We start from the raw sequence: 22296 nt of genomic DNA, 5'->3' as shown, positions 1-22296 counted from the left end.
GGAATAAAATATTAAATTTTTTTGCGACTTTGTATAATTTTCAAAGCCAAGCATCATGTTCACATATTGCATCTATCTAAGGGCCCTATTACACGGGATGATTATTGTACGGAAAATCGGTATGCCGTTCGAATTTAAACGCTAATTGTTCTATGTAATTGCAGGAAACGATCAAAATATCATTTGTGTGTCGTTGATTGGGATTTAGAGAAATTGTGAGCATCACTATTAGGCAGGGTTAGCCAAATTAAACTAATAGAATAAAAAACTAATAGAGTAATAGAAACATTGGTATCTGTACTGAGGAGCTGGTGGCTGTCAGAACATCAGTGAAACCAGAGAAGGGGATGAACAACATTCCCAGATTCAGATCTCTGTACACTCTAAGGAAAGGTTGCTGATTGCAGGCAGGGAAAATAAGTCCTGAAAAGCGTACTAAAATAGTGGCATTGTCTGTGCTGAGGAGCTGGTGGCTGTCAGAACATCAGTAAGACCAGAGAAAGGGGTGAAGAACAACCCTTTTAATGCTAAAAAAAAAACATAGTTACCGGCCTGATTTTATCTTTAAGGGTAGTTTCACACCTACCGGATCCGCAGCGGATCTCATGCTGCGGATCCAGTACCATTCACCCCAATGATAGCACATACTCGCAGCGGGATGTGCTTTAACCCCCTGGCACCCGCAGCCCCGACACCCCCATTAGCCCCAGCGTCCGCAGCCCCACCGTGGCCCCCATCAGCCCCCGGCGCCCGCATCCTGCAGCCCGCCGCCGAGAGCATACATTACCTGCTCGGCGGTGCGGCTGCAGTGAGGCTCCCAGCTCCGGTCCCGCTCAGCCGCTCAGTGCTGCCGTGTGCTGATGGGTTGAGCGGGACCAGAGCCGGAAGCCTCACTGCAGCCGCGCTGATGAGCAGGTAATGTATGCTCTTGGCGGCGGGCTGCAGGATGCGGGCGGCGGGGCTGCGGGCACCAGGGGGTTAAAGCACATACTCACAGCGGGATGTCTATTGACATATTAGAGAGACTAGCTAGGAGAAGCCCGTACACCGTGAGTTCACTCTCTGCCATGTATGATGGGTACTTTAATATGATTTTCTTATGGAGAAATAATATCAGGTGTACTCAATGCCTCATTTTTTAATACTTTTATGATTTGTTTCTGGTGTTGTAGGTTATTCTTTATTTCTTCTTATTACATACTTTTTTACGTACTTATCTTTTTGATTTCTTAGTTTCTGCATACTTGGATTATACTATCTGACTGTTAGTGATAGATACAGTGTTAGCTATTTTCCACTTGGTGGAGTACTGCTTGGTTATGGTAATTTATAGAACTGTCTATCCGTATTAGACGTCAGGTGTGTAACATGAATCCATTAATACTTAACCTAATGAAATCCAATGTTTGTATATTAATGCACATCTCCATTTATGTATTATTTTATGAACAATGGTTCATCTACATATGATCCAACTTTGATACAAGTCCCAATGAGGCTGAGTATTGTGTGTGGCCTCCACGTGCCTGTATGACCTCCCAACAACACCCGGGCATGCTCCTGATGAGGTGGACAGTCTGTGGTGCAACGTAACGTTGATGGATGGAGGAGACATGATGTCCCAGATGTGCTCAATTCAGGTCTGGGGAAGGGGCGGCCAGTCCATAGCTTTAATGCCTTCATATAGCAAGAACTGCTGACACACTCCAGCAATTATTGTCTTGCATTTGGAGGAACCACAACCGCACCAGCATATGATCTCACAGGGGCTCTGAGGGTGTCATCTCTGTACCTAATGGCAGTCAGGCTCCCTCTGGCAGCACACGGCATCTCCAGACTCTATCACATGTGCTCATTGTGAACCTGCTGTCATCTGTGAAGAGCACAGGGCGCCTGTAGAGAATTTACCAATCCTGTTGTTCTATGGTAAATACCATGCGTCCTGCACGGTGTTGAGCACAACCCCCATCTGTGGACGTCGGCCCTCATACGATCCTCATGTCGTCGGTTTCGGACAGTTTGTGCAGACACATGCACATTTGTGGCTGCTGGAGGTCATTGTGCAGGGCTCAGGCAGTGCTGCTCCAGTTCTTTCTTGCACAAAGATGAAGCGGTCCTGCTGTTGTTTTTTTTTTTTGCCTTCCCATGGCCTCCTCCACGTCCCCTGGTTTTATTGACCTGTCTCCTGGTATCTGCTCCATGCTCTGGATACTTTGCTGACAGACACAGCAAACCTTCTTGCCACAGCTCGCATTGATGTGCCATCCTGGATGAGCTGCACTACCTGAGCCACTTGTGTGGGTTGTAGACACATTTCTATAGATGAGACCAATGACCAAATGCAAAATTGACCCAAAAAAAAAAAAACAGCCAGAAAGTATGAGAACAGAGAAATAGTCTGTGGTTGTCACCAGCAGAATCTCTCCCTTATAGGGGTTGTCCTGCTATTTGCAGATCATTTCTACCTGTTAATTGTTCCATTAGTACAAAAGCAGGAAGAATTTATTTACCATCAGTGTTGCTTCATAACTGGACATGGTGGTTTCACAAAGGAGCGATTGGCTTGGAGTTATATTGTGTTGTATAAGTGTTTATTTTTTGAGCAGTGTATTTATGCAGATGGTTTAATTTGTTGAACGTTCCAACAACCTTTTAGAGTATAAGGGATTGTCCTTTACTGTAGTTATTGCAGCTGTAGCTGTGAAATAAAAGGTTAAATGGTAACTTGATTCTTGTCTATAGTAAGCTCCCCCTAGTGGCAGCAGTAGGTGGTCAGTCTGGAGCCTTTTGACTGTGTGAAGGGAAGCAGGGGATTTTAAAGTGTCACTGTCGCTATAACTTTCAAAATCTAAATCAACAGTAGATGTGATACAAAGCAAATTTGCAATATACATTCATTTATTTTTTTAGTAATCATGGAAAACACAGCACTTCCTGTTTTTTTGAGTCAGAAAACAGGAAACAGGAAATAGGACATACTGTGTATCCCCAGGCCATCTGAGTGCTCACAGAGAGAAGGAAGTCATGGGATTGACAGACATACTGAGCCATGACTTTCTGTACTGGCCGGAATTCCTGTGTTTAGTCTCTTTTTTAAAACAGCACAAGTCAGAAAGTCTGCCTTCAGGAGACTGGACCTGGATACAGTAAGTATAGCTGTTATATAGCTGCCTTCAGGAGATTGGACCTGGATACAGTAAGTATAGCTGTTATATAGCTGCCTTCAGGAGACTGGACCTGGATACAGTAAGTATAGCTGTTATATAGCTGCCTTCAGGAGACTGGACCTGGATACAGTAAGTATAGCTGTTATATAGCTGCCTTCAGGATACTGGACCTGGATACAGTAAGTATAGCTGTTATATAGCAGCCTTCAAGAGGCTTTACCTGGATTTCTGGTAAGTTCAACTTTGTTTTACAGCATGATAATAACAGAAAATAATGAATGTATTTTGCAAACTTTCTTTATATCACATCATCTATTGATTTAGATTTTGAAAGTTATAACGACAGAGACACTTTAAAGTGGATGTACCACCAGGTACATCCTCTTTAACCTGACACAGGGATAGAACGGCGCCGTCACGGGAGAGCCGGTGCCGCAGTCCGTTTTTCGAACCGCGGCCTGTGTACGGCGCCGTTCTATCCACGGTTACCGGCCGGTGCTCAAGCACTGGAGGTAGGCCGGCCCGCCCCCAGTGGGAGGGAATTCCCTCCCCTCTATGACGCGGCTCCATTGATTTCAGCCATTCCTCTCCTCTCTGTCTCTATATCGCTCTGTTAGTTTCTCCCTGCTCTGCTGTAACTGCTTGCTGCCATCCTGCTCTCTCCTCCACATACAGCCAACTGGCCACCTCTGTAAATGAAGGGTGTGGGGCTGACATCACAGAGGGGCCTGCAGCTGATTGGACGGGCGCTAGGGATTATAGCTAATCCCTTTCTCCCGCCCAGTGACACTCCAGACAGCATTTTTTTTTTTTTTTGAGAAAGTGAATCAGCGGGAATTTGCTTTGCAGAACAAAGTTAATTGACAGTGCGATTCGCAGCGATTCTCTCATCTGTAATCTACATGTCAAGTCCATAGAAAATGAATAGAAAATGAGTTGATATATCTGTACATAATCATTTATAGGAGTGCAAAGCAAGTCCATCCATGAGCTCCATAAACCAGACCGGGATAGAAGGCTTTAGAGTAAAAGGGGTCTCTGATGATCCTAAACTACAAGTTGTCATCTTCCTCCTGGTTCTTCTCATTTATCTCATCTCCTTTGTTGGAAATATCACCATTCTACTACTGGTCTGTCTTGATCTCCACCTGCACACTCCCATGTATTTCTTTCTGTCCAACTTGTCTCTGATAGACATAGCCAACTCCACCACAGCATTACACAAGATTTTTGTTATTGCCACATCACAGAACCACATGGTTTCCACCTCGGCCTGTATGATCCAATTTTATTCTTTTTCTGCATTAGCCAATAATGAGTTCTCGATTTTGGCCACCATGAGTTATGACCGGTATGTAGCCATCTGTAGCCACCTCTATATTATTACACAGTCATGAGTCGGAGACTCTGTGCTCTTCTGGCCTCAGTCAGTTGGGGACTGGGGTGTCTAGTGACTGTTCCTACTGTTGTCCTCATTTCAAGGTTCCCCTGTTACATTTCCAAGGAAATCGACCACCATTTTTGTGACATTTTGCCCCTCAGAGACATCACTTGTAGTGACACTTCAGTATTGGACCTTTATAGTCAAATTTATGGCAACATTACCGTAATTGTTTTACTTTTCCTGACAATAATTCCCTATGTTTTCATTATTTCCTGTATATTAAGTATAAGCTCCAGTGCCGGCAGACGTAAAGCCTTCTACACATGTTCCTCACACATCACGGTGGTCATGCTCTTCTACTCTTCCATCGTCTTACAATACACAGTAACAATTTCTGGGGGCAACACAGGTTCCAACAAAATCCTCTCTTTGTTTAACACGGCTATTGTCCCCATGATAAACCCGCTGATCTACAGCCTGAAAAATAAAGATGTCAAATCAGCCCTACGACGACAACTGAAATTGTGCGGAATACAATATAACCCTTCATGGTCAAATTGAAGCAATGTCGTCAATGTCGGCATGGCCTAGAGTGTCTGTGCCCTAACTTTGCACCACCCCTCCGTCCCTCCTCCCCACCCTCTTCATCATTAGGAATTCCACTGGCAGGATTTTTCCAATTCCTCTGCAGTCAACACTCCACAGGTGCCTTAACTATCCAGCCCATGTTCAGTATTCACACAGCTGATGAATAGGAGAAAATCTGCCTGGAGCATTCCTAATGATAAAAAGGGTGGGGAGGAGGGACAGAGGTTGTGCCAGCCTAATGCACACACATTCTAGGCCACGGCCGTTGGGTACGGGGCTGCAAGCCTAAAAGTAGTTTTTTAGGACAATAACTGCATCACCTGCCGAACGGATCTCAGGACAGATCTTGGATTAAAAGCAGCTATCTGACAGTACAAGTGGTTTGGGGGGGGGGGTTCAGATTGTCGGTACAGAGTCGCTTTATGAGACTCAATAGCCAACCTGAAGAATACCATAAACAAGCAAAAGAACTAGAATATCCTAGAGAGATCCTGGAAACAGCATACAAGAAAGCAGAGATTAGCTGTTACATATGAGGAGAAAACAATTTAGGAGAATGAGAATAGATTCTGTTTCTCATTTGACAATATTCTAATGAATAACATCATTAGGAACGCCATTATTACATTTTGATGTATCTTGGAGAGCGACATGACACTGAAGGAGAGAGTCAAAAAAAGACCTATAGTGACATAAACGTAATCGGACCGTAATCGGCCGTTGTTTGCATTGACTTCTATGGAAATGATCACAGATAGGAAAGAATGGCCATTTTTTTAATGAAAAGGAAGTCCATTGTTTTCCGAAAAAGTATGTTGTGTGAACATTCCCTTTTTACGTAAACCATACTATTTTTTTCCAAAAAAAACACTCTCTCTTGCTGAGTGACGTGCATTTTACAATCCTTTTTTGTATACAGTGTAAAATAAATGTGTTGTATTTGTGCCAAAATTTACAATAGGTCTCGGCCATTATTTCTCTTCTACAACCATATACTGTCAGCCAAATGTTTATCTGGCAGAGAGGTATTTCTCTCTTAGGGCCCTTGCACACTGAATAAATCTCGTGAAAAAGCTCTGGCGGATTCCGTCCCATAGACTCCTCTCTATGGTTAGGCGGATTCTGCAATCCGCCCAAAAAATTGACATGTCACTTCTTTGGGCAGACGACGGAATCGGCTGGACCATAGAATGGAGCCCATGGGACCGGCGGAAAGTCAAGTGGGAGCGTGGGGGGGTGTGGTGGGCTCTAACGGTGGGTTCAAACTGAGGAAGCCAGGAGGAGACGTTCCCCCTGGATTCCCACGCAGGCCTCTGCTCACATCTCTGCCCGTTCCATAGATTCCATTCTAAACTCGGTAATCTTATGGTGCAATTTACTGGTAGTAATAGGTAAACACTTCTAGAACATTGTAGAACTTTCTAGAATAAGGGAAGAATTAGGATAATTAGTTATCTACAAATACCCAGACTTAATGGACATCATGGTCTACACCAGATTATGATAGTGTTGCCATGGACTATTAGGCTGCGTTCACACTACATATATTTCAGTCAGTATATGTAAATTTCAGTCAGTATATTTCAGTCAGTATTGCAACCAAAACCAGGAGTGGATTAAAAACACAGAAAGGCTCTGTCCACACAATGGTGAAATTGAGTGGATGGCCGCCATTTAATGGCAAATATTTGCTGTTATTTTAGAACAACGGCTGTTATATTGAAATAATGGCCGTTATTTACTGTTATATGGCGGCCATCCACTCAATTTCAACATTGTGTGAACAGATCCTTTCTGTGTTTTTATGTATAAAAGACCGCCGCCCCCTGCCAGTATCTGTGAAATAATGGGCATGACTAATATGTAAATTAGTAAAATTTAACTTCCTAGTCCAGAGGGTGTTCTGTTGCTCCAAATGGCACTTCAGATTATGTTCTTGTCATTTATGAAATAAAATTAAAATTAGCTTATGTGTGAAAGCCCTAATTTTGTTTTCAAACTAAATATATTTACAACTACAGCAACATACTCATCCTGCCAGATCTTACCTCCTGCTTTAAGTGTGCCCCTAAGGGTCCCTTAAAGCACATATGTACCCCACCTTTCGCCCTGTCATCCAACCTAACCTTGTCATAGAGATCGTTGTCCGTCTTGATGAAGCTAAGTCCCCCAGTGGGTGTGGCCGCTGCACTCTAGTCCCCACCTTAGCCATCCAACTGTTGCCCCACCCAAGCCGCTACAGGTGAAACCATCATAGAAGCTTCGGACCCACTGTCACACCTAGCCAGGGACTCTCTAACACTTCCTAATAACTCCCGAGTGTCATTGCCCTCCACTAATGCCCCTCTCTACACAGGAATCAGGTGGGGAAACTGAGGACCCAGAAACTAATTGGCAAGAACACAAGGGTATTGGCAAGGAGATAAGAATAGGAAGAAAAGGGAAAGACAGAGCCCCCTGACTCACATTGGAACCCACGCTCAGGTCAGGTGAGATGTCTGACATAGAGGGCCCTTGGAGGGGATCTCAAGGTGTTTGCTGGATGCAAGGGGTATCAACAGAGCTCTGTGGGATGACTGGAGTATTGGAGCAGATGAAGGTGCTGCTTACTCCAGGATGACCAAAAGCCTCCAGCCCTGCTGCTCAAGCCACTCTGCGCTGCGGGTGTGAACAGCATCTTGGAGCTGCTCCAGTAGATCTTCAATGGAGGCAATGCATCAGTGGACCAGGATCTGAGGGGCAGGGGAGCATAAGTGAGAATAAATTTTACCGGACGTACATTACCTAGCCCCCCCCCCCTCCCTCCTATCAGGGTACCCATCCACTATTCCTCCCATTCTCCTGGATCCTCTCTACATCCCCGATCATGTAAACCTCTGCTGGTTGGCCCTCGACCTGGCTCCAGCCCTTTTGCCAAAGAGATCTCTTGGCAGCTTATCTCTTCAAAACAATGGGGATGAGCAGTAAAAAAACAACTTGCTAACCCTTTGGTGGAGAGTCGAGAGGCATTCATACACTTAGATGGTCATCTGAACCTGCTTAAAGGGGTAGTGCAGTGCTACCCATTTATTCACTACATAACACACATTACAAAGTTATACAACTTTGTAATGTGTGTTATTTAAGTGAATGGCCCCCTTCCCCGTGTCCCCCCATCCCTGGAAGTGTGGTACATTATACTCACTGAATTACTGTCGACCCTGGCCGCCATCTTGGGACAATGACGTAATCTTCAGGAGGCCGGCCGGACCGCTCCAGCCGTCCCTCATGCCGGCCCCCCTCTGGCACATCATCAGCTGCTCATCCGCGATTGGCTGAGCATAACGATGCTCAGCCAATCGCGGCAGAGCAGCTGATGACGCACCACACTTCCGGGGTGGGGGGAACACGGGGAAGAGGGCCATTCACTTAAATAACACACATTAAAAACTTGTATAACTTTAGTATTTAGTGAATAAATGTGTAGCACCGCACTATCCCTTTAAGGTGGTGGGTTCACCTTTAAAATAGAAAAAATATGCCTAGAATCGTGATATTTAACCCTATCTAGCCATGGGCTTACACCCTTGTTTTCCTGCTGACCGGTCCACTTGTCGCATCTGAATACATGGCGAGGTTTCATGAATTACCCAATTAGTGAACAGAAATGTATATTCTCCATTGTATACGGATATTATTAACCATTCTAGCTGTTGTTCAGACCCCTGGAGATTTATTCCCACAGCTGAGCCACATGTATAAATGCTGGGGTCATGTATGTGACGGAGAAGCTCCTGCCGTCCATGTTACACCAGGATAGGATTTCTTCACGTCGTCTTCTGTCGTCATGATTGCTTATACTTTGTAGCTTTTTTTACATCGTCCTTTATAACATCACATAAGGTAAATGATGTCCTGTAACCGCTTTATCTCATGTTTGCTATAGTCTCCTTGGGTTATACACAAAGCACTGTACTTGGATTCTTTCTTTGCATTACATATCTGTATAATGATGATGGTTTTATGCCATAGTTATAGGGGATGTGTAACCTCAGCTGGGTCAGCGATCAAACTATGGGAAATTATTATATTGAACTCAAGTACAAGGGGGTGAATATTAAAAGTAAAGTAAAGTAAATATTACTTTACTGAAAGAGTAGTAGATACTTGGAATAAACTTCCGGCAGATGTGGTAAGTAAATCTACAGTAAGTGAATGTAAACCTGTCTAGAATAAACATAGCAAGATAATAGGAAAGAAAAATATATATAAGGCAGACTAGATGGACAGGTCACAACAATAGAATATAGTCTAATACTCATGGAGCACGTGTACGAGAGGAAATATCAGGGCTGTGACATCACTATAAGATGTATACTTGTATATGGGTTCCATAATACTGAGCAGTAAGGATAAAGCAGGTGCAACACCATTATAGTAGTGCAGCAAATATACAGAGAGACACCCTGTGCTTTTACAATATTTGCAGTGGTCTAGAAAAATCCTCTAAATCCTGATAACACTGCTGCAAAACCATGATATATGCGAAGCGGACTGCGTCAGTATAGTCAATGGGATTGTAACTGAAAACCTCATATAAAAAAGACTTGACTTGTTAATGTTATTTGTAAAACACTGAAATATTCATCAGTACACGTACAGTTAAAGTTATTCAATGCCCCAATGTCAAATTTGACTTATTGCAAATGTTAAAACTAAAAATATTAATTGGATAAAAGAAGAATTTTTTTATTTTTCTCTCTTTTTTTTTTTTTTTAAGCTGAGGGTATTATAATAATAATAGTAATAATATTTTTTTTTTATAAAATGTTATTCATAATAATGCAGTTGTTTTTTTTTGTTTGTTTTTTTTGCAATTTTATCACTTCCATTATGCTTTAAATTATATATATATAACAGTGTTGGGCCATGTTCACGAAATGTATATTAAGCATAAATCACGGCCGTGATTTATACAAAACCTACATTGTATTGGAATGAAAGGAATCCCGGCCGGATCGTATACACATAGTATACCTCCGGGCGGGACTCCATTAGGCCGCACGAAAATCTGACATGTGAGTCTTCTGCGGCCGCTATTCATTGAATAGCGTCCGCAGAAGACATGTTGTGTGCATTGTGTGCAGTGATGAATTGGGATGCGGGCGCCCGCATCTGAATTCACCAGAAATGAAGATTGGGCCGGAATGATCTTCAGTAACACCGGCCGTTCTGTGATAAAGCCGGGTCACAGGACGGCCATTGTTATATGCCATGTGAACATGGCCTTACACTTATAGGCAACCTATTTGGCCATGCCTCTGATGTGGCCTAGCAGGTCTCAGACTAACACAGTAGTCCTTCATAAGCTTACACATTATATCATGCACCAGTAGGATAAGCAAGAAAACTCCCATCCTCTGTCAAACATCTGAGGGGCTGTTGTTACTACCACAGCCACATGGATCACACAGGCTTAGGCTCTGAGTCTGCGTGCCTTCCATAACATACATACATGGCATTCTGCGGTCACTACAGCCTGCACATGATGTCACTTACAGGTGATGAGGGGTGATAGGTGCTCAATTTTGTAAATGTATTTTATGTTACCTTTTTTTCTATGTCCAGAATTTTTGTACAGTACATATCACAGGTTGTACAGCACATGGCTACAGGGGTCAGTGACTGAATGCGGTGGTCTTGTCATCATTACGGGAAAAATACAAGGAGCAGAGGGGACCACCGAACCAATCAGTGCTGCCTTCTGATGGAATCCCGGCCGGAGTGTATACACATAGGGGGAGATTCATCAAACTGGTATAAAGTAGAATTGGCTCAGTTGCCCCTAGCAACCAATTAGATTCCACCTTTCATTTTTCAAAGAATTTGTGAGGAATAAAAAGTGGAATCTGATTGGTTGCTAGGGGCAACTAAGACAATTCTACTTTACACCAGTTTGATAAATCTCCCCCATAGTATACACTCCGGCCGGGATCCCTAGCGGCGCCGTAAAAAACTGACATGTCAGGTCAGTGCACACTATGGAGCGAGTGGCTCCGGCTGCTCGCTCCATAGTGTGCTGTGGGGATTTCTGATGCGGGCGCGCATAGATGCGTCCACATTAGAGATGAGCAAACCGGGTTCGGGTTTGAGTCCATCCGAACCCGAACGCTCGGCATTTGATTAGCTGGGGCTGCTGAACTTGGATAAAGCTGTAAGGTTGTCTGGAAAACATGGATACAGCCAATGACTATATCCATGATTTCCACATAGCCTTAGGGCTTTATCCAAGTTCAGCAGCCACCGCTAATCACATGCCGAAAGTTCGGGTTCGGATGGACTCCAGCATGCTCCAGGTTCGCTCATCTCTAGTCCACATCAGAACTTAGCACTAACGGTTGGAATGATCTTTTCAGAGACCTGGCCGGGTCACAGGACAGTCGGTCTCATACATAGTGTGAACATGAATATGAAAGAAAAAGTGTTGGTGTTGTTTTTTTTTTTTTTTTAATCAATTTTTATTTTTATTTGATTCACATAAATCATTAAATAACCTGTTAAACCCGTTCTTCAGGTGATAATGGACGTGCAGATACCTTACACAATATGTGTATACCATTTTAATGCTATAAAAGGAATCTAATATTACATAATTTTTTATTTTTTGGGGGGGTATGTAAATGTGTTCTGGTGTAGTGTAAAACTTTATTTTGTGTAGTGTGGTGTAATGTAGTATTTTTTTACGTTTTTTTTTTTAACAGTAAGGAAAAAAAAAACCTACGCCAAAAAAAAAAGCTGCTGATAAATGCCGCACTTATGTGCGGTACTTATCAGCAGACAGTGGTGGTAGGATATAGGGGGGAAAAACGCCCCTACGCCAAAAAGGAGGAGTTGCTGATCAGCGGTGCACTTACATGCGATGCTGATCAGCACTCAGCGGCGTTAGGGCGAATAAAAAGAAAAAAAAAATTGGGAAAAAAAAATAAAAAATCTTTTTACCCCAAAGCAAATGATCAGTGTATAATATACACTGATCAGCCGCTAGGGGGCAGTAAAATGTAGCTGGCAGAGATGGCCGAAGATGGGGGCGACGGAAAAGCCCGAAGAGCCGAAGATTCCCGACGAAGACCAAACAAAGACCGAACGAACCCGGAAGTGGCGGGGACGAGGAGAAGAGGACGCGCGGGACCGCGAATCTTCGTTCCGGAGGCCAGGATCAGGTGAGTATAGTGCACTACACTATACACACACCTGTTCTGCAGAACCCGGCCGGACACTTTTTAACTGTTAGATCGCCGTGATGGGCCTATCACGGCGATCGTGGGGGTGGCACCAGCGCCATCTTTGTTGAGAACAGTAATGGCGAATGGTGCTGTCCCAGACAGCACCAATCGCCATTGCTTTCCGGGTCACCGATGACCCGGAAAGCTGTATTCAGCTGCTATCGGCTGATCTGTATTGATCAGTTGATAGCAGCGATCATCGGCACGGGGGGGGGGGTTAACCACCCCCGTGCCGACGAGCAGAGATGGCCTGCTATACATTATAGCAGGTCATCTTCCCCGATCGCTGTGTGGGAACACACAGCGATCGGGGAAACATCGGGCGTAAATTTACGTCCATTTGCGCTAAGTACCAGGGCGCGGGGGCGTAAATTTACGCCCAATGTCGTTAAGGGGTTAAAGGGACCCTTTAAGAGCAACTTGGGTCCCGTCCCTTCAAGAGCGACTTGGGTCCCGTCCCTTTAAGAGCGACTTGGGTCCCGTCCCTTCAAGAGGGACTTGGGTCCCGTCCCTTCAAGAGGGACTTGGGTCCCTTTAAGAGTGACCTGGGTCCCTTTAAGAGCGACTTGGGTCCCTTTAAGAGCGACATTGGTCCCTTTAAGTGTTTTACTGTTGACCCCGTCCTCTTCTTCTGGGCACCATTTTGTGACGACAATCACAGCAGGGGGCGGGCCTGGTCTTCATCCTCTTCGGCGGTGGTGAATGGGACATGAAAAGGCTGCTGATGCACCTGATTGGCTGAGCTTGCTGGAAGCCATGTGATGCTCTCCAGCCAATGAAAAGGCTGCCGATGCGCAAGCTCACCGGCAGCCTTTTCTCTCCCATTCACTTCACACAGACCCGGAAGTGAGGGAGTTCTGAAGATCGGGGCCGGAGGTGACGGAGTGCAGGCAGCGGGGGATTCAAGTGCCGATCGTCACCGAAGGGATGGTGAGTATGATCTGTGTGTGTCTTGTGTTTTTATTTTTCCCGTCCAGCCGGAGTTGTCCTTTAAGGCCCTTCCGTATATTACATCTTCTATTGGCCATTAGTGGACATGTGACTGTGGATGTTGTGAGACATTGCTTGAAAAGACCTTAGAGTTCCTATTGGCTGCTATATTTCAGCTATTTGCATATGTGCTGTGATTGGCTGTTAGCGTTTACAGTGTGGCCATTATTTCCAATGGGCCATTATTTTCTATGGGAAATTAGGAGTCTTTAAACGTAAGTTTCTTAAAAACGACAAACCCGATAGAAACGAAAAATAGATAGCACACCTGTCATCTCCGAGGGCTGTGCGCAAAGCGGTTCGGGCTTTATTAATCGCAGATAAAAGGCTGGAAGAAGAAGAAACAGAAACGGAAGAAATTGAATACGGATTACAATATAGGGATTTTCAAGCACTATAATAAGTAGAAGCAGGGCCGCCATCAGGGCAGTATTGGCGGTACAGCTGTCAGGGGCCCGAGCCAAAACTGGAATCAGGGGGGCCCGGCCATCCAGCCTCCCTGCAGAGAGGCTCCTGACCGCTGTACCGCACTCTGCAGCTCCCTGTCAGCCTGCTTACTGTCTCTATATAGTAAAAGTACTGTATAGAGACAGGAAAGATGGGTGACAGGGAGGTGTAGAGGCAAGCAGGGTCCCCCTCCTAACTCCCCCGGGCCCCTCCCCCTCACTACTTTCTCTGCTAGCTTCCTGTTCTCTATGATGCCGGGACAGAAGAGGGGGAGGGGCCCAGAGCGGCTGTGAGGAGAGTGAGAAGAGTTGAAGCTGAGACCCACATGGACCCCCTGTAGCTTCCCTGCTGTGCTGAGTGAGTATACTGGTGTGTGTGTGTGTGTGTGTGTGTGTGTGTATGTGCGCGTGCGTATGTCTGTAGTATGGATCATGGATGTAAATATATGTTGTGCATAAATCTGTGTCAGTCTCTGTAGTGTGACTGTAGTGTATACAGCATGTGTTGGGTGTATATGGTGGATGTATCTTATACATGTGTATGTATGTGTGTGTATGATGGCTGTATGCTATACATGTGTATGTGTGTATGATGGATGTATGATATACATGTGTGTTGTGTGTATGATGGATGTATGATATACATGTGTATGTGTGTATGATGGATGTATGATATACATGTGTATGTGTGTATGATGGATGTATGATATACATGTGTGTGTGTATGATGGATGTATGATATACATGTGTGTGTGTATGATGGATGTATGAGATACATGTGTATGTGTGTATGATGGATGTATGATATACATGTGTATACACAAAGAATGCACATCCAAGCGGATTCAGCAGAAAATCTATAGCTTTATTATACATACAAAAAGAACCACTAAAAGCCTAATACATCGTCCCATCATAAACAAAAGAACCAAATGACCAAATCTTGTATCCAGGATCCTTTTACAGTATAGATGTCACAACTGACCCCTCCTGAGCCGCTCCATAAGCATTGGGCGTCTGCTGCACATGGAGCACCCCCCACTGCTGATGACTGTGGCCCCCGATCACACAGGCGGCAGTCATTTAACCATTGCGGTCCCATCCTCTCCCTCTTGGACCCGCCACTGCAGTCAGCGATCTCTTGCACCCCCAGGCCCACTCCCATCCTCCCCCGGAACTGCCGCTGCAGTCAGTTGTGCATCACCCTCCAGTACCACCCGCCCGCCCATCCTCCCCCCCAACAACTTCCAGCATACCAAGGAGGTATGCTGGGAGTTGTAGTGCACAAGAAGGTATGCTGGGAATTGTAGTGCCTAAGAAGGTATGCTGGGAGTTGTAGTGCACAAGGAGGTATGCTGGGAGTTGTAGTGCACAAAGAGGTATGCCAGGAATTGTTGGGTCAGGTGGTTGCTGCTGCACAACTGCAACTCCCAGCATACCTTCTTGTGCACTACAACTCCCAGCATACCTTCTCAGGCACTACAACTCCCAGCACACCTTCTTGTGCACTACAACTCCCAGCATACCTTCATGTGCACTACAACTCCCAGCATACCTTCATGTGCACTACAACTCCCAGCACACCTTCTTGTGCACTACAACTCCCAGCATACCTTCTTGTGCACTACAACTCCCAGCATACCTCCTTGTGCACAAGAAAATATGCTGGGAGTTGTAGTGCATGAGGAGGTATGCTAGGAATTGTAGTGCACATGGAGGTATGCTGGGAGTTGTAGTGCACCAGGATGTATGCTGGGAGTTGTAGTGCACAAGGAGGAAGCTGGGAGTTGCAGTTGTGCAGCAGCAGCCCCCCCATACAACAACTCCCAGCATTACAACTCCTAGCATACCTTCCTGTGCACAAGGAGGTATGCTGGGCGTTGTTGTGCACAAGGAGGAATGTTGGGCGGTAGAGGGTAATTAAAAATTAAACAAGTTCTGATAGTCTGTGGGTCTGTGGTACTGTGCCCACCCCGCCCTTGAACTACAGCTCTGTCATTATGCTGCCGCTTCTGAAAATGATTGACAGCCGGCTCATCTTTGGCTATATTGAAATCCTGCACAGCCAGCTGCCAATCATTCTTGGAGGGTGGTCTGTAGGCAGAGCAGTGGTCCAAGAGCTGGGCGGGTGTAAACAGTGTCATAGACGGGATTCATTCCTAGTCACCTACACAATGCAAACACGGCGAACGATCGAAAAATCGTTCATTTTGATCTTTTAACATGTTCTTAAATCGTCGTTCGCAAAAAATTCACCGATCGTTCCGTGTAAATAGTCGTTCACTGATTTTACCTATGTGTGAGATAGGCTTAAGCGATCGCAAAACGAATTTTCTGTACGATATATCGTTCCATCTAAACGCTGATCGTTATAAAAAAAATTGTTACTTCGAAATCGTATGATCGGGCGAATTATCGCTCCGTGTAAACGCAGCATTAGGGTCCATTTACACAGAAAGATTATCTGACAGATTTTGAAAGCCAAAGCCAGAAATGGATTTGAAAAGAGGATAGATCCCAGTCTTTCCTTTATGACCTGATCCCTCCTGGTTTTGGCTTCCAAGATCTGTCAGATAAATCTTTCTGTGTAAACGCACCATTATGCTACGTTTACACGGAACGATAATTTGCCCGATCGTACGATTAACGATTTCGAAGTAACGGTTTTTTTATAACGATCAGCGTTTAGATGGAACTATGTATCGTTCAGAAAATTCGTTTTGCGATCGCTTAAGCCTATCTCACACATAGGTAAAATCAGTGACTGACTGTTTACACGGAACGATGGGCGAACTTTTGCGAACGACGAATGACGATTTAAGAACATGTTAAAACATCAAAATGAACGACTTTTCAATCGTTCGCCGCGTTTACACGTACGATTATCGTTTGAATTTGATCGTTATCGCAAAAATTCGCCCGATAATCGCTCCGTGCAAACGTAGCATTAGAGTGATCTGTGCCACAATAGAAGGTCCTTACTAAGATGCAGGATCCAGCTCATCTCTGCTTAACCCCTTAAGGACAGAGCCTGAAATGGCCTTAAAGCGTAATGAAAATTAAATTTCTCAGATAAAAAGCCCATGTTCTAACCTTTAAAAAAAACCATAAACTGCGTTGATAGCTTATGCGCTCGCTGAGATATCACTAGTTGTTTGGCTCAGAAAAATAAATGAAATTTTCTTCGGGCTGACTGAAAGTGGGCGTGGTCTCCCCTCTAATCCCCTCCCACCTTATCTCCTCCCTGGCCCCGCCCTCTGCACTAGTTTATTTCTGAATTGTGTTAGAAACCCCATAAGGATAGCTTCACACACACCGGATCACAGCGGATCCGCAGCAGATTAGATCTAAATAACTGAACACAGCATGAAATCTGCTGCAGATCCAGTGTGTGTGAATACACCCTAAAGCACATCATTTTAAAACTTTACCCCTCAAAGAATTAAAAACAAACCATGGGACCTTTATTAACCCTTTTAGGTGGTTAACTGTCATAAAAGCAAGTGGATGAGAATTGTATAAACTTTTCGGGGGAGATTTATCAAACATGGTGTAAAGTGAAACTGGCTCAGTTGCCCCTAGCAACCAATCAGATTCCACTTTTCATTCCTCTCAGACTCATTGGAAAATGAAAGGTGGAATCTGATTGGTTGCTAGGGCAACTGAGCCAGTTTCACTTTACACTGTGTTGAATAAATCTCCCCCTTCAACTTTTTTTGTGTGTACAAATTTTTTAAGAATGAGGAGGGGAGGAGGGATGGAGAGGGGTGGCGAGGTGGAGAAGAAAGGTCGGGGGGGGGGTAAGAGGTGATGAGGGGGCAAGGTGGAGGGAGGGGGGAGTGGGTATAATAAGAGGGATGATGACAGTGAGAGAGATTGTGAGAGGGGATGACAGTGAGAGTGATGACAGTGAGAGGGGATGACAGTGAGAGTGATTGTGAGAGGGGATGACAGTGAGAGTGATGACAGTGAGAGGGGATGACAGTGAGAGGGATTGTGAGAGGGGATGACAGTGAGAGTGATGACAGTGAGAGGGGATGACAGTGAGAGGGATTGTGAGAGGGGATGACAGTGAGAGTGATGACAGTGAGAGTGATGACAGTAAGAGTGGATGATGACAGTGAGAGGAAATGACAGTGAGAGTGATGACAGTGAGAGTGATGACAGTGAGAGGGGATGATAACAGTGAGAGTGATGACAGTGAGAGTGGATGATGACAATGAGAGTGGATGATGACTGTGAGAGTGATGACAGTGAGAGTGATGACAGTGAGAGGGGATGACAGTGAGAGGGGATGACAGTGAGAGGGAATGACAGTGAGAGTGATGACAGTGAGAGTGATGACAGTGAGAGTGATGACAGTGAGAGGGAATGACAGTGAGAGTGATGACAGTGAGAGTGATGACAGTGAGAGGGGATGACTGTGAGAGTGATGACAGTGAGAGTGATGACAGTGAGAGGGGATGACAGTGAGAGTGATGACAGTGAGAGGGGATGACAGTGAGAGGGAATGACAGTGAGAGTGAATGACAGTGAGAGTGATGACAGTGAGAGTGGATGATGACAGTGAGAGGGTATGACAGTGAGAGTGATGACAGTGAGAGTGGATGATGACAGTGAGAGTGGATGATGACAGTCCGAGGGGGAATGACAGTGACACAGGATGATGAGAAGGAGGAGGGAGCCGGGCTCACTGGGACGCGGCAGCAGGGCAGAAAGTGTTATTGCTCCGACCCAGGTGTATGGCAGCAGCCCTGCGGGCTCGGGCACACCTCTGGCAGGGCTCCAGGACCTGTCGCCGGGCATAAGAGCAGCACTTGCATAGTTGGCAACAGTCCCGAGTATGACGTGGTAAGCCCTGCCTCCAAAGTGGCAAGCCCCAGCGCCCACTGCTGGACTAACTGTGGGCGGGCTTCCCACAATGGGGGCAGGGCTTACCGCGTCATACTCGGGACAGTTGCTAACTATGCACTGGGTGTCATGAGAGGGAGGGGGGGAGCAGCAGCAACGGCGGCATTGTAAAGGGCCCAGTAACATGGCGGCCGGCGCCGGAGGGGTGCCCGGGGCACAGCTGGCTCAGGCACACCCCTGCCGGACACCGGTCGTCATGAATCAGCAGTGAAGACTGAAGGGAGGATCGGCCACACTGGAGGGGCAGCCATGAAGACAGCAGCCACAGTGCTAGGGCTGCAGGGAAGGGATGAAGTGAGGGGGCAGGATGAAGTGAGGGGGCGGGATGAAGTGAGGGGGCGGGACTTGGGCGGGGACCTATCTGAGAATCCATACAAAGCTGCTGCTGAAGCAGAGGACGGATTCTCAGGAATGTGGGGCAGTTTTGACCACGTAGCTCAGAGCCAAACACAGCTCTGAGGGGACATTCATCTGCATGTATTTCCAAAACGATTCACTTTTCGTTATTACAATAAAGTGCAAAAATTATTATCATGACCTAGGCTAACTAAAAACAAACAAACAAAAAAATTTATAGTTGCGCTTTAAGGACCGGGCTAATTGTCACTTTTGCGTTTTTGTTTTTTTCTCCTCGCCTTCTAAGACCCATAACGCTTTCATTTTTCCACCTACAGGGTCATGTGAGGGCTTGTTTTTTTCAGAAGCAGGTGTACTTTGTAATGGCATCTTTCAATCTGCCATAAAATCAATGACGGAACCCCCAAAATATCATTTATGGGGTGAACTTGTGTCAAAAAATGTGATTCGGCAAATTTTGGAGGCTTCCACGTTAACGTAATGCACTTTACGGTAAAACTGGCATTTTTCCTTTATTCTATAGGTCGGTCTGAACACGGTGATATGCAGGTTTACTCGGTTTTCTTACGTTTTACTATTAGCAGTAAAACTTTTTTTTTCCCAAATAGGCATATTTAAAATGGTCCTATTGTGACTCCTATAGCGCATTTATTTTTTCACCTACGGGGTCATATGCGGGAAAAGCGATCGGGACCCCCGCAGACATGCTGCGGGGGTCCCAATCGTTAAGTGACCGGAGATGCTCCGGTCACTTATACTTAAACGCTCGCGGCGGTTAATGGCGGGCGGCCACGCGATCGCAGCGGCCCGCCATTGAGGGTGAGGGCCTGGCTGCAGATAGCAGCCGGTCCTCACCCGGTATGGGGCGGGCTCAGCTCGTGAGCCCGCTCCATAGCCCGGGACCGCGGCAGGGCGTACATTTACGTCCTCCTGTGTCCCATGCAGTGAGGGCGTAAATGTACGTCCAATGTCGTTAAGGGGTTAAATCAGCCATGAAGTGGAGTGCACGAGTCAAATGAAGGCAGCTACTCCCTCCACCTTTGAGGTATACGGAAAAAAAAAGTTTTGCTATTCAAAATATCTATATTAACCATGTCTTAGTATTTTCAGCGTGATGTTGAACCTTTTGTGTCTATATTTCAGCCTGCATAGTGTGAATAGTGGTATTGGCCATTTGTTTGTTTGTCTGTTTTTAATGGGGGCGAGGGTGCTGCCTCCATGTGGTTTGCGCACTCCACCTATCCTACCCCATGGGTGATTTTACAGAGCTGAGCTGGATTCTGAATGCTCAGTGCGTAGGCTTAATATTAGCCCAAGAGAGGGCTAATATTACTAATAGAGATGAGCGAATTTACAGTACAAATGAAGCGAATAGCTTCATTATCTCGGCAATCTGCTTTGACTTCGGTGCCTCTCGGCCTCGGGTGCCTGGTAAAGCTGGATCTAGTCCTGGATCCAGCTTTTCCGGGCACTTGGGGTGGAGCAGCGCATAGCATCAGTTCAAAAGCAGATTGCGGAGCTAACTAAGCTATTTGCTTCATTTGTACCGTAAATTCGCTCATCTCTACGTATTATCTTTAGATTACCAGTAACACAAAGTGGTAAGTTGATATTCATATATTCTTTTACAGGAAGGGAAATCGAGCCCATCCATGCATTCCATAAACCGGACCATGATAGAAGGCTTTAGACTTAAAGGAGTCTCAGATGTTCCTGAACTACAAGTTCTCATCTTCCTCCTGGTTCTTCTCATTTATCTCATCTCTCTTGTTGGAAATCTCACCATTCTCCTCCTGGTCGGCCTGGATGTCCACCTGCACACTCCCATGTACTTCTTCCTCTCCAACTTGTCTCTGATAGATATATCCTACTCCACCACAGCGTTACACCGGATTTTTGTGGACACAATAACCAAATATCCCATGGTGTCCTTCTCAGCCTGTATGACCCAGTTATATATTTTCTCTGCATTAATCAGCAATGAGTTTTCCATTTTGGCGGCCATGAGTTATGACCGGTATGTGGCCATCTGTAGACCTCTCCATTATCACAGTATCATGAGTCGGAGACTCTGTGCTCTTCTGGCCTCAGTCAGCTGGGGTTTTGGGCTTATAGAGAGTATTCCAACCACTGCTATTATTTCAAGGTTCACTTGTTACATTTCCAACGAAATCGATAATTATTTTTGTGACATTTTGCCCATACGGGACATTACCTGCAGCGACACTTCATTCTTGGACCTTTACTTTCTAATTAAGGGCAATGTGAATGTGTTTATGTTACTTCTCCTGACTATATCTCCCTACATTTCCATAATCTCACGTATATTAAGGATAAGCTCCAGTGCCGGCAGACGTAAAGCCTTCTACACATGTTTCTCACACATCACGGTGGTTGTGCTCTTCTACTCTTCTCTTGTTTTACAATACATGGGAACAATTTCAGGCGCAAACACAGGAGCTAACAAACTCTTCTCTCTGTTTAACACGGCTATTATCCCCATGATGAACCCGCTGATCTACAGCCTGAAAAATAAAGATGTGAAATCTGCCTTACGGCGACAACTGAAATTGTCAGAAATACAATATTAACAATTTTTGCGACTTTATATAATTTTCATGTTCACATATTGTATCTATCTAAGGGCCCTATTACACGGGATGATTATCGTACGGAAAATCGTTATATCCTTAAAATTTAAACGCTAATTGCAGGAAATGATCATGTGTCGTTGACTGTGATTTAGATCATTAACCCTTTCAAGACCGAGCCCTTTGATGCACAAAAGTCCGGGTCAGATAAATGCAATGTTCCGCCTCGCCTTCTAAGAGCCATAGCGCTTTTATTTTTCTTCCTGCAGGGCTGGTTTAGGTGTCATTTTTTGTGCCATAATCTCTAGTTTTTATTAATATCATGTTGGTGGAACAGAAAATTTTTGATCGTTTTTTATTATTTTTTTTGTGACATATAATTTAATAAAATCAGCAATCCTGGTGCGTTTTTTTTTCCGTTTACGCCGTTTACCGTGCGGGAACAATAATGTTATATTTGAATGCTTGAGCACTGGCCAGTTCCGGTGCATAGAACGGCGCCATGCATGGGAATCAAGCCTCCGTCCGAAAAACAGACCGCCGGTGCCGTTCGATCAGTGGGTTCAGGTTAAAGAGGATGTACCTGGTGGTACATCTTCT

General features: G+C 45.2%; 1 protein-coding gene across 1 annotated transcript; it reads left to right on the top strand.

The window, feature by feature from the left end:
* Positions 1-20778: 20778 nt before the first annotated feature.
* On the top strand, positions 20779-21696 carry LOC138766542 (olfactory receptor 6C74-like). The gene has a single exon (XM_069944131.1). It carries the CDS (start codon positions 20779-20781, stop codon positions 21694-21696), a length of 918 nt encoding a protein of 305 aa, XP_069800232.1.
* Positions 21697-22296: the final 600 nt, after the last annotated feature.

Source organism: Dendropsophus ebraccatus, chromosome 10 (assembly GCF_027789765.1).
Source record: "Dendropsophus ebraccatus isolate aDenEbr1 chromosome 10, aDenEbr1.pat, whole genome shotgun sequence".
NCBI lineage: Eukaryota > Metazoa > Chordata > Amphibia > Anura > Hylidae > Dendropsophus > Dendropsophus ebraccatus.
This window is presented reverse-complemented; position numbering and strand designations above follow the sequence as displayed.